At 38.9% G+C, this 14,263-nt stretch overlaps 1 protein-coding gene across 1 annotated transcript; it reads left to right on the forward strand.

Moving 5' to 3' along the window:
- The first annotated feature begins 11,160 nt into the window (after window positions 1-11,160).
- LOC120988187 (olfactory receptor 1-like) lies at window positions 11,161-12,111 on the forward strand. The gene has a single exon (XM_040415930.1). It carries the CDS (start codon window positions 11,161-11,163, stop codon window positions 12,109-12,111), a length of 951 nt encoding a protein of 316 aa, XP_040271864.1.
- Window positions 12,112-14,263: the final 2,152 nt, after the last annotated feature.

Below are 14,263 nucleotides of genomic sequence, written 5' to 3' on the forward strand. Positions count from 1 at the left end.
TCGCTATGCGTGCTTATATCTCTGAGAGTCTGAGAAAGGGACACATACGACCCTCGAAGTCACCTGTTGCCGCTGGTCTTTTCTTTGTTAAGAAAAAAGATGGTTCTTTAAGACCATGTCTGGATTTCAGGGAGCTGAACAGTATTACAATTCGTGACCCTTATTCGCTTCCTCTGATCCCGGACCTGTTTAACCAGATTGTGGGGGCTAAAGTTTTTTCCAAATTGGATCTAAGAGGGGCATACAACCTGGTCAGGGTCAGAGAAGGAGACGAATGGAAGACGGCCTTCAATACCCCTGAGGGCCATTTTGAGAATTTGGTTATGCCTTTTGGTTTGATGAATGCTCCAGCCGTCTTTCAGCATTTTGTGAACAGCATTTTTTATCATTTAATGGGGAAATTTGTATTAGTGTATCTGGATGACATTTTGATTTTTTCTCCTGATTTCAAAACTCATAAGGAACATTTACGTCAGGTCTTGCTCATCCTGCGGGAGAATAAATTGTACACTAAACTGGAAAAATGTGTGTTTGCGGTTCCAGAAATTCAATTTCTGGGGTTTCTTCTCTCCGCTTCTGGTTTCGCATGGACCCCAAGAAAGTCCGCGCTGTGCTTGAGTGGGAGCTTCCTGAGAATCAGAAGGCGCTGATGCGTTTTCTGGGTTTTGCCAATTATTACAGGAAGTTTATTTTGAATTATTCCTCTGTTGTTAAACCACTCACTGATATGACTAGAAAAGGGGTAGATTTTTCCTCCTGGTCGGTAGAGGCGCGTAAGGCCTTTTCTAATATCAAGGAGAGTTTTGCTTCCGCTCCCATCTTGGTACAACCTGATATTTCTCTACCCTTCATAGTTGAGGTTGATGCTTCTGAGGTGGGTGTGGGTGCGGTCTTGTCTCAGGGTCCCTCTCCTGCCAAATGGCGACCGTGTGCATTTTTCTCGAAGAAACTCTCCTCCGCAGAGAGAAATTACGATGTGGGAGATAGGGAGTTGTTGGCCATCAAGTTAGCTTTTGAGGAATGACGCCATTGGCTAGAGGGAGCCAGACACCCTATTACCGTGTTTACTGACCATAAGAATCTGGCCTACTTGGAGTCAGCCAAGCGTCTGAACCCGAGACAGGCCAGATGGTCTTTGTTCTTTTCAAGGTTTAATTTTGTTGTCACCTTCCACCCTGGGGTTAAGAATGTGAAGGCGGATGCCCTGTCACGTTGTTTTCCGGGAGGTGGGAATTTTGAAGACCCGGGTCCCATTTTGGCTGAAGGTGTGGTGGTCTCTGCTCTTTATCCTGAATTGGAGGCAGAGGTTCAGGTATCCCAGTCAGAGGCTCCTGATCTTTGTCCTCCTGGGAGGTTGTGCCTCTCGCTTTAAGACACAAGATTTTTAAGGAGCACCACGATACTGTCCTTGCTGGGCACCCAGGGGCAAGAGCCACAGTGGATCTCATCGCTCAGAGATTCTGGTGGCCGGCGCTTCGTAAGTCGGTTGAGGGTTTTGTGGCAGCCTGCGAGACCTGCGCTCGTGCCAAAGTCCCTCATTCACGGCCATCAGGTCCTCTCCTTCAGTTACCCATTCCTTCCCGTCCTTGGACACATCTGTCCATGGACTTCATTACGGACCTGCCTCGTTCCTCGGGGAAGACTGTGATTCTGGTGGTGGTGGACCGTTTTAGCAAAATGGTGCATTTCATTCCTTTTCCTGGCTTGCCCAATGCTAAGACGCTGGCGCTGGCATTTATTGATCACATTGTCAAATTGCATGGTATTCCTTCAGACATTGTCTCTGATAGGGGCACACAGTTTGTTTCCAGGTTCTGGAAGGCTTTCTGTTCTCGCTTGGGGGTTCGGTTGTCATTCTCTTCTGCTTTCCACCCGCAGTCGAATGGTCAGATAGAACGCGTCAATCAGAATCTGGAGACATATCTGCGCTGTTTTGTGGCAGAGAATCAGGAGGATTGGTGTTCTTTTTTGTCCCTTGCTGAGTTTGCTTTAAATAACCGTCGTCAGGAGTCCTCTGATAAGTCACCATTTTTTGTGCATATGGGTTTCATCTGCACTTTGGGACATTCTCTGGAGAGGGGTCTTCTGGTTTACCTGATGAGGACAGATTCTCCTCGTCTTTGTCATCGATTTGGCAAAAGATTCAGGATAATCTAAAGAGCATGAGTGAGAGATATAAGCGTGTGGCGGATAAGAGACGTGTGCCTGGTCCGGACCTGAATGTTGGTGATCTGGTGTGGTTGTCTACTAAGAATATCAAATTGAAGGTTCCCTCCTGGAAGTTGGGTCCTAAGTTTATTGGGCCTTACAAAATCTTGTCCGTCATCAATCATGTTGCCTACCGTCTTGATCTTCCTCAGACTTGGAAGATCCATAATGTTTTTCATAAGTCCCTATTAAAACCTTATGTCCAACCCATTGTACCCTCGTCTTTGCCTCCTCCTCCGATTGTGGTTGATGGTAATCTTGAATTTCAGGTCTCTAGGATTGTGGATTCTCGTGTTGTCCGCGGTTCTCTCCAGTACCTCGTTCATTGGGAGGGTTATGGTCCTGAGGAGAGGATGTGGGTCCCAGTGACGGACATTAAGGCCACTCGTCTCATCAGGGCTTTCCATAGGTCCCATCCTGAGAAGGTGGGCTCTGAGTGTCCGGAGTCCACTCGTAGAAGGAGGGGTACTGTCACCACCAGACATCTGAGAAGCTCTGACAGACGTCCTTCAGAACCTCCTCCTTGAGGTTCCTTTTGTTTTGCTTTCATTGTCTCATCTCGTTAGCCTCTCTCAGCTGTCATGTAGTTGCACTGATTGCATCCCTTTAAATCCCTTCCCATACTGCATCACTTTGCGGTTTATACAACTTCCTGGAGTGTATGCATGCTGGATGCTACTACTGAGTCTTCTACAGATAAGTTTTGTTCATTCATTTGTATTTTCCTGTTTGCTGGATCTCAGGTGACCCTGACTCCCTCCGTATGAAGTGTAGGGAGCCGGTGGTCGTGTCCCCTCACTATTATAGGGTGTTCAGGTGTTACACAGTCGAGGTACGAGGATATGTGATCTTCTACCATTGAGAATTTTGCATAGGCTGAGCAGTTAGGGAGAGAGTCAGTTCTGTTGCAGGGCTCCCCCTTTTGTTCCTTAGTTTTGGATCCAGTCAGTCGGATCTTCTTTTTGTGTCTTCTTGTTTGCTGTACACCTTCCGTGACATCTGCCACTAGTTTATGTTGCTCTTAGACACCATAAAACTGGTGATAGATGCCCTTTAAAAAAAAAACTGAAATACACCTATTTAATTTTCTATTTATGTGTCAATTTTCTATCATTAAAACCAAAAGCTAACTGTCAATACTAGATTACACCTACCCTGTATTAACGTATAACTGGCTATCAACTGATCCGGCGGTCTATGCAGTATTCTCAGGTCTGCGCAGGAAGAACACGTGCTCTGGTGAAGTCACTTTGCTGTTCACAGCGTCGGGCACTCAAAGGTGACGTCTATTTACAATCGTCCGCTGGATTTTAGCCACGCATGCGCCGGTGACTTAGGATAATTTCAGTTAGGTATGCCCAATATTATTCAAATAGTGCACCTTACATTTAATCTTCCATTAACGCTTGGAGACGATCTTATAGTCTCCCTTCTATATTACTTCACATTCTCTATTATCTTGAGACCAGGGAGTAGATGATATGCGATTCAGGCCCTTCAATTTTATATCAGATATTATATTCTGTTAATATACTGGATCTTTAATTCTATAATGAGCTTAGATACTCATGATCTTTCTTCTTATATTTTTATTGTTTTTTATTTTTTATTCATTTATTTATTATTTTTTATTATTGTTTCTTATTTATTTAAATTAATTTTTTCCAAAAGTGTATATTTTCTATATTATTATAATTCTTTCTTTTCATTTCTGTACTATAGTGGTGCTCATTTCTGTGTAACTTCTACTTAATTATTCCCATCTTATCCTTTTTATAGGCTTCCTGTGCTTCCACAACGTGATATTAAATTTATACTCCCCCTTGGTTTAGGTAATTTATTATTTTAATTTTTAGGTGTTGTTTATTTAGATTACTACTCTGTTTTACATCTATTTACTATTCAATTTATTTATAAATATCCTTTTAAAGACTTACCACCTTATAAAAGTGCTCTTATTTCTAAATTTTTATTCTTATTTTTGTTTTTTATATATATTTATTGTTGTTATTTTTTATTTATTCACTATTATTTATTTTCCCTTTGTTTTTTTCACCTACTAGTTTTTGTTTTGTTTTACAACATATATATTATTCTATCATTTTTTGAAATCATGATTATTAATTCCTTCCTCACCAGTATAGGCTTCCTTCTTATCCTTTCCTGGTCCAGAGCCTATTCTCCCTGAATGTGTTCATCGGTTCTACTGATTTGAGATGTTATTTATTCTATTCTATTTGAACATGGGACTCATTGCTCATTCTATCCTATTCATCTTTGGATTTTTGGAGATTTTTGTTGGTTATTATTATTATTCCACAATTTATATCTTTTTGTACTTTTTTTCTTTTTTTCTTTACTTTTTACCTTACTGATATTTTTTAGAATTATTTATATGGACTCCTGGTAAATATATATTGTTGTTTTATATTTTTTGGAGCTCGTGTTTCGGTTGGTTTGGATATCTTAGCGTGGTTTTTTATACACCTTTTTGATTTATGATTTTATATTTATTATTTTATATTTATTCTTTTCTTTTCTTTTCCCCTTCAGGTATCTTCACCTTTGTGCCCGCCCTGTAAGGTAAATATTATTTTCTTCAAAGGGACCCCTCCTAAAATTGACCTTAGAGTATCACTATTTATTATTGTTTTTATTTTTCCTTTGGAATTTCCTTTTATCTTCTTCTATGCCTTTTATTTCCTTAATTACAAAAAAGAAGCAAACGTAAATCCTTCGTTAAGACCATTCGGTGCTAGTGACCTCAGGCGGTGTATCCACCTGGTCTCTTCTTGCTGTAACTTTTTATCAATACTTCCTTGTCTAGGATTCCCTTTCAATTTTTGTATTCCCCAAATTTTGAGGCCAGTTGTTTGCCCCCTATGAAACCTTTGTAGGTGTCTCGAGAGGGGTGTTTCTTCATCTGTGTTTAGGACGCTAAAGTGCTTAGATATTCGTCTCCTGAATTCCTGAATGGTTTTCCCAATGTATAGCATATCACATTCACATTGTATTGCATAAATGAGGCCCTTGCTCCTACAGTTGATGTATTCCCTGATTTTATACTTTTTGCCATCTATTGGGTTGATGAACTCTTTTTTAACCGTCATGTATTTACAGAAAGTGCAGGCACCACATGGGTACGATCCTTTGGTTTTTAACCATGTTTCCTTTTTCTGGATGTCCTTTTGAAAGTGGCTTCTTACCACCATCTCTTTAAGATTTGTGCCACGTCTGTATGTAATACTCGGGTTCCTAGGGAGTATCACTCTCAGATCCCTGTCTGCTCTTAGGATGTGCCAATGTTTTTTAAGGATACTGTATACTTGTTTGTTTTGGATGTCGAAGGTCCCTATGCATCTGATCGTTTTGTCACTCTCTCTCTGTTTTTCAATGAGGAGATCTTCTCTATTCGTGCTTTTGGCCCTATTGTAGGCTTGATGCAGTACCTTCTTCGGATATCCTCTCTTTCGGAATCTGAAATATAGCGATTGGCACTCTCTGTTAAATGCATCAACGTTGGTGCAGTTCCGTCTAGCCCTTAAATACTGTCCTATGGGGATTCCTTTCTTCAGTGGCTCTGGATGATAACTTTGCCAATGTAGGAAACTATTGCTAGATGTCGGTTTCCTATAAATTTCCGTTTGAACCCTCCCATTGCCATCCAAAATTATTCTCAGATCCAGAAATGTTATGCTCTTTTCTTGAATTTCTGTGGTGAATTTTAAACCGAAACTGTTATTATTGAGCTTTTCCATAAACTGATTAAACTCTGTTTTCGTCCCATCCCAGAAAATAAGGATGTCATCAATAAACCTTCCCCAAAATAAAATTAAATCTGTGTAATGTGTATTGTCATCGACAAAAACGTGCTGGTCTTCCCACCACCCCAAAAAAAGATTAGCAAAACTGGGTGCACAAACCGTGCCCATTGCCGTCCAGTGTGTCTGCAAATAATAAGTGCCATCAAACATAAAGTAATTGTGAGTAAGAAGAAATCGTAGCAGTTGTACTACAAATTCATTGTGTGAGTGAAATTGTGTTCCCTTTGTGTATAGATACTTCTTCACAGCTTCTAATCCCAGTTCGTGATCTATACTCGTGTACAGAGCCTCTACGTCTAGGCTCGCTAGAAGGGTATTCGGGCCTACTTCGACATCGTTTAATTTCCTGACCATGTCCAGTGTGTCTTTCACATAGGATGGGAGACTGGCGACAAAGGGTCTAATCACTGCATCAACATAGGTACTTATGCCTTCGCATAAGTTCTCATTCCCAGAGACTATCGGCCTGCCCGGTACAGGGTCTCTCTTCTTGTGCACCTTGGGCAGGGCATAGAAGGTAGCTGTTGTAGGATTGGGGTTATACAATACCTTAAATTCTTCCTTCGTGATTAGATGGTTATCTTTAGTTTCTTTTAGAATATTTTCAAGCTCCTTTCGATATTTTTCTTTAGGATTGAATTCTAATTTCTTGTACGTTTTTTCATCTTTGAGAAGGTTTATCACCATTTCAATATAGTAACCTTGGTTGAGTATCACGATGTTGCCCCCTTTATCAGACGGTTTAATAACAACATCTTCCCTTTTCATTAAATCCTCCAGGGCTTCCTTTTCTTGTATGCTGAGATTACTTCCTATCTCACTCCTTTTTGTTTTTATGGTCTCTAGATCTCTCGTTACAAGTTCCACAAATGTTTCCACATTTGCGTACCCTGAAAAGGGGGGTGTATACTTGGATTTAGGATGAAGGTTTGTGAATGGTGCTTGGATGGATGGAGTTTCACCCCTACTTTCTCTATCTAGTTCTTCCAAGATACTGATGGCTTCCCGTTCTTTTTGATCTGGGTCTCTTTTTTCTTTCTCTTTAAATTCTTTATGAAGTGCCAGCTTCCTGGCAAAGAGATTGATGTCTTTGACCCATGTAAAGCAATCAAACCCAGGTGTCGGTGTAAAGGAGAGACCTTTATTTAAGAGGGAAATGTGTTGGGGTTCTAGATCTATATTGGCAAGATTAATAATCTGCATACTCGTGATCCGATCTAAATTCTCTGTTGATTGTATCCCCACTTGTCCCTGTCTCTCAATTGCACGCCTGGTACTAAAAAAGATGGGGTAGTTGCTTGCCCCCCTTGGCTCCCACTCTGTAGTGGGCCACCTAGTGAGCCATAACTCGATAAAGCAGGTAAAGTAGATATAGATGGTACAGATGGATATACATCCTCTCTCTGTGTATTCGGGATGATATTCCCCTGCCCACTTGCTTGTGGGTTGGCCTGCCATTCTCTACTTGGATTGGATCCTCTATTTCCTGATGGATTCTGTGGGAAATTCTTCTGGTGTTGTTTTTGGTATGGTCCTCTATAATTTTTCTTTTTGTTTCCTATTCTCTGAGGCTTTCCACCTCCTTCAGACTCTGAATTGTCTGTTTCCGATAAATCTGTATACTCTCTTGAGTCTGTGCCTCTGGAGAAATAGGGTGCACTTCTATTTGCGTTACTATATATATACCCAGTATCGAAATCCCTCTTGTCCCTTAGATATTTCTTATGTTTCCTTTCTTTCGTCTCTGACTGTTGGTTCTCTATATTTTTTTGTAGTTTATTCTCTAGAGTCACGAACTCAGATTGATTTCTAAATATCTGGATATCAGTTATTTCTTTTTCTAATTGTGACGCTAATTTGGTCAACAATTTTTTCTCATAGTCGCATATATAGGTTTGCATCCGCAGGGAGTTCTCTGTTAGTAGGTCTTCCCACCCTTTAATGAATTCAGTGTCTTCTTGGTGCGCATTAGGAGTAATCCTAATGCGCATACCTCTATACACTATTTTTTGTTGAGTGTATGTCGCTAGACTGATGATCTCCCAGAGGGATCTCACATATCTCCTGTAGGTCTTGTTTATTTCTTTAAACGCCTGGAATATATCCAGGCTGTTAAGGGGGAGACTGTCGCTTGAGAACACAATATTCGCATCGGAAAGGAATTGCTGAGTATTCAACTGGTTCGATAGGAAACCTGCCATAACCTGCTATTTTGGACCACACTCTTAAAAGGGGGGGGGGGCCTCTTTGGGGAATAGTATGGATATCCTAAACAGTCCACTGTTTATACGGTAGGGGCTAATTTTTTTCGGTATGAAATGATGGTTTGATAGCTAATATGTATAGTTTATTTTTTTCATTTTTTTATTTTATTTAACTTTTACACAATAACAGCATTTTTGAAACAAAAAATATCATATTGAGCCATAGTTTTTTTTATCTTTTATGCGATTGTCTTAGGTAGGGTCTAATTTTTTGCAGGGTGAGATGACGGTTTTATTGGTACAGGAATGGTTTTGGGGTGCGTATGACTTTTTGATCGCTTGGAATTACACTTTCTGTGATGTGAGGTGATAAAAAAAATAGCTTTTTTTACACCGTTTTTGTTTTATATTTTTTACGGTGTTCACCTGTGGGGTTAGTTCATATGATATTTTCATACAGAAAGTTCTTACGAATGCGGCAATACCTAATATGTATATTTATTTATTTATTTATTTATTTAAGTTTTACACAATAACAGCATTTTTTAAACAAAAAAAAATCACGTTTCAGTGCGTCCATAGTCTGAGAGACATAGTTTTTAAATTTTTGGGTGAATGTCTTAGGTAGGGTCTAACTTTTGCAGGATGAGATGACGGTTTGATTGGTATGATTTTGGGGTGCGTACCACTTTTTGATCGCTTGCTATTTGTGATGTAAGGTGATAAAAAATTGCTTTTTGACACGGTTTTTACTTTATCTCTTTAGGGTGTTAATCTAAAGGGTTTGGTCATGTGATATTTTTATAGAACAGGTCATTACGGATGTAGAAATACCTAATATGTATACTTTTTTTTTATTTATTCAAGTTTTACACTAATATCATTTTTGAAACAAAAAAAATCATGTCTTAGTGTCCCCAAAGTCTGAATCATCGATTTTTTTTTTTGGGGTGATTTTCTTAGGTAGGGTATCATTTTGTGGGATGAGATGACGGTTTGATTCATACTATTTTGGGGTGCATATGCCATTTTGATCGCTTGCTATTACAAAAAATGACTTTGTTGATACCGTTATTATTTTTTCTTTTTTACAGTGTTCACCTGAGGGGTTAGGTCATGTGGTATTTTTATAGAGCAGGTTGTTACAGATGCGGCGATACTTAATATCTCTACTTTTCATTTTTTTTTTACACAATAAAAGCATTTGTGAAACAAAAAAAATCATGTTTCAGTGTCTTTATAGTCTGAGTGCCATAGTTTTAAATTTTTTTCGGCGATTGTCTTAGGTAGGACCGTATTTTTTGCCAGATGAGGTGATGGTTAAATTGGTACTATTTTGGGGGGCATACACCTTTTTGATCGCTTGGTGTTGCACTTTTAGTGATGTAAGGTGACAAAAACATGTTTTTATAGCACAGTTTTTAATTTTGTTGACGATGTTCACCTGAGGGGTTAGGTCATGTGATATTTTATAGAGTCAGCTGATACGGACGCGGTAATACCTAATATGTCTACTTTTCATTTTTTTCCTATTTTTTACAATTTTTTTTAACTTTATTTTGGGAAATGGACACTTTTTTTTTACTTGAAACCTTTTTTTTTCGCTTCTTTTTTCACTTAATTTTTTCTCCCACTCTGGGACTTCAACTTTTGGGGGTCTGATCCACTTTACAATGCAATACAATACTTCTGTGTTGTAATGCATTTTCTGTAAGTGTAATACACTTACAGCTTCCTGCCTGTGAGATCCAGGGGGCTGGATCTCACAGGCTGTCACGGAAGGCAGCCACGATTCCTAAGGAAGGCATCGGGCTGCCTTCCCTGCCATCGGGTCCCTGTCACAGCAGCGCGGGGACCCGATGGCCACCCTGCACACACTGATACCGGCGTATGCAGCAGGGACTCGCCTGTCAGGGACTGCTGGGTCCGTGCTGTTGATCGGGCAGGCACATCTTCTGCACCCGCCCGATCAGCTTGAGGTACATGTACGTCACTGGTCCTTAAGTCACGGCCAGATATGACGTACATATACGTCATGGGTCCTTATGGGGTTAAGAAGAGCACGAGTGCTAGAAATGGTGAGAAGTCATATACATTTAGGATGGGTCTTTGTTAAAGGACTAGTTTTTAGCTATTATGCTATGATATTAGTTTTTTTTTCTACCAAGCCTAATGATGTGGTAATTACCTTTTCTACAATATCCTCATGTACGATGTAGTACTACATGAATAATGTAAGTATGAGTAAGTTGTATTCACACAAGTAGTTTTTTTCCAGAAGCCCTAGTTTAGTCCAATTAAATTTGCAGATAAATAAAAAGTATAAATGTTAAAAATGCGAACAGTTTGAGGTAAAATTTATATTCAACATGTAAATACTATAAATACAATTTTAACCCCATAAGGGTTAGTTTGGCACCTAAGGTTCCAGAATTATTATTTTTTTTTTTTCATGACGTTTATTTTTCTGTTAACATAACCTTTATATGCGGGACGAGGATATTCTGCCACCCATGTTTTTTTTTGTATTCTATGGAGATCTCATTTTAATGGGACAAGCTGTAGTTTGTATTAATACCATTTTGAGATAAGTGTGACCTTTTGAAAATGTTTTATTCCATTTTATTTGGCAGGTGAGGTGGCAAACATTTTTTGGTTTTCGATGTGCAGGTTAAATAATGGGATGATTTAATTGATAGGGTTATTATGGATATGGTAAGATCAATAAAGTTAGCTCCTGAGCCTGAACCATCACTGTGATGTAGTATTACGGCACAAAGTGTTCTCTCACTGCACTCTGTGCTATATTAGTATGTCATAGAGCGCAAAGTCGTTAAAGTTTATTAAACTTTGTGTTAATACAATTTTCCCATATATTATTTGTTACAGACGAGAATACCCATTAGTTGTTTTCTTCCATCAAGATGAATGAGTGTCCAAATAATACAACAACTTATCTCCGAATTTCAGCTTTTTCTACATCTGAATTGGGACAATTTTTAATTTATGTTAATGTTTTACTGATTTATCTGATAACTGTAACAGGAAACTTTGTAATCTTTATAGTTATCTGCTTGTTGCCCCAGTTACATACACCAATGTATTTCTTCCTGAGTAATCTTTCCATGGCAGATGTCATCTATGTATCTAGCACTCTACCAAAACTTATGTCTATCATTGCAACAAAAGACAACCGAGTTACTCTTCCCGCCTGCATTACCCAGGTGTTCTTTTTTATAACAACTGCCTTCTGTGATATCTTAATTCTGACTTCCATGTCTTATGACCGCTATGTAGCCATTTGTATTCCCTTGAACTATTCTATGATCATGAATAGGAGAACATATGTGTTAATGGCAGCTTTCACCTGGATGATATCATTTATGAACGCACTAATGCATTCATCGCTTGTATCCACTTTATCATTTTGTTCTTCCATCACAATTGACCACTTCTTCTGTGACCTGAATGCTTTATATGCAGTCACCACAAGTGACACTAGAAGCAGAAAAATCCTTGTGATAATTGAGGATATATTATTTGGGTTTGTACCTTTCTCCCTTATTGTTACCTCTTACGTTTTTATTATATCCAGCATACTGAAGATTCGTTCTACTGAGGGACGTTTCAAAGCTTTCTCCAGCTGCACATCTCACCTCACCACAGTAATATTATTTTATGGACCAATCCTTTTCTTGTATATTAAACCAAAGTCTGTTGATTCTAAAACACAGGACGGGATTATCTCTTTGCTCTATGTGGCTGTCGTTCCAATGTTGAACCCATTTGTGTACACTTTAAGGAACAAAGAATTTTTTGGAGCTTTAAAGAACATGGCTAGAATCAACATGGCTACAATATTTTGTGCTCTATAAGACACAGCTAACTATAAGACACACCTAGGTTTTAGAAGAAAATAAGAAAAAAATATTTTTTGTCAGACTTCAGATAAGGCCTTCAATCTTCAATAGACCTTAAATAAGATCCCCAATATTCATTGGACCTTGGATCAGACCCCCATTCTTAATCAGACCAACAAATCAGACCCCTAATCCACATCACATCTTCATCGTCTTCATTATAGCTCAGATTAGACCCCCAATCTTTGTCAGAACCCCAATTCTCGGACCTCAGATCAGACCCCTCTTCGTCAGAACCCCAATTATTGGACCTCAGGTCAGATCCTCCCATCAAACCCCCAATCTTCATGAGACCTCAGATCAGACCCCCATTTTTTTCTGACCCCCAATTCCCATCATATCTCGGATCAGACCCCCAAATAAGACCCCCAATCTTCATCAGACCTCAGATATAAAATAAATAAAAGAACTTACCTGTCCTGCACCGGATGGAGCTGCCACTCTGGAGATCTAGCACACTATGGCCTCACGCTGTATACTGTCAGAAATCAGCCCAGTGTTCATAGAAAACCAGGGAGCAGTGGGTGAAGCCAGCACCAAAAGCGCTATATTCACTGCTCCCTGGTCCTACTGTGTACTAATGATATGAACACTTCCATAATGGAAGCGCTCAATAGTATTCGCATTATAAGATGCTCTGCCAAGAAGTGACAAAATGCATCTTATGGAGCAAAAAATACTGTAATTATTTGAAAAATAAGTTAATTTATACACAATATATGTATGGGCTGTTTTCTTTCAAGAAAGACTCTAATCATTTGTGGTGCCTGGTATTACAGCTCAGCTTTGTTCACTTGAATTTGTCTTTACTTAAATTTGGCTCAGCTGCAAGTGTGGATTTATTCTATAAAACAAGTAGATCCTTGTATCAATTATCATGTGTACCAAATACCACAAATGCATAATACCAAATCAATTATTAGGCAGATATATTCAGTTTATTTGATATTGAACAACTATACTAACTTTTTTGAAACATTTTGAAGTCTCAACTTCAAGCTTGGTATCCCCAAATTCTGACCAATGTTATTCTTTTAACCCCTTCAGGACCCTCAGCCATTTTTCACCTTACGGACGAGGCAATTTTTTGCAAATCTGACATACAGTATGTCACTTTATGTGGTTATAACTTTAAAATGCTTTTACTTATCCAAGCCATTCTGAGATTGTTTACTCGTCACATATTGTACTTCATGACAGTGGCAAATTTGAGTCAAAATATTTCATTTTTATTTATAAAAAAATGCCAAATTTACCAAAAATTGGGAAAAATTAGAAATTTTCTAAATTTAAATTTCTCTGCTTTTAAAACAGATAGTGATACTGCCTAAAATAGTTATTACTTTACATTTGCCATATGTCTACTTCATGTTTGGATCATTTTGTAAATTACATTTTCTTTTTTTGGGACGTTCGAAGGCTTAGAAGTTTAGAAACAAATCTTGAAATTTTTCTGAATATTACATAATAGAAATCACCCATAAATGGCCCCATTTTGGAAAATACACCACTCAAGGTATTCAAAACTGATTTTTACAAACTTTGGTAACCCTTTAGGTGTTCCACAAGAATTAAAGGAAAATGTAGATGGAATTTCAGAATTTCACTTTTTTGGCAGATTTTCCATTTTAATCCATTTGTTCCAGTAACAAAGCAAGGGTTAACAGCCAAATAAAACAGAATATTTATTACCCTGATTCTGTAGTTTACAGAAACACCCCAGATGTGGCTGTAAACTGCTGTACGGGCACACGGCAGGGCACAGAAGGAAAAGATCGTCACCTAGCAACCATGCGTGAAAATCGCACTACATCCGCACTTGCTTGCGGATGCTTGCGATTTTCATGCAGCCCCATTCACTTCTATGGGGCCTGCATTGCGTGAAAAATACACAATATAGAGCATGCTGCAATTTTCACGCAACGCACAAGTAATGCGTGAAAATCACCACTTATGTGCACAGCCCCATTGGAGTGAATTGTTCCGGATACAGTGCGGGTGCAATGCGTTCACCTCATGCATTGCACCCGCACGGAATTCTCGCCTGTGTGAAAGGGGCCATAGTGTCTCCAAAGTCTGAGAGCCATAGTTTTTATATTTTGTGGGC

The sequence above is a fragment of the Bufo bufo genome, chromosome 1, assembly GCF_905171765.1.
Source record: "Bufo bufo chromosome 1, aBufBuf1.1, whole genome shotgun sequence".
In the NCBI taxonomy this organism is placed as follows: Eukaryota; Metazoa; Chordata; class Amphibia; order Anura; family Bufonidae; genus Bufo; species Bufo bufo.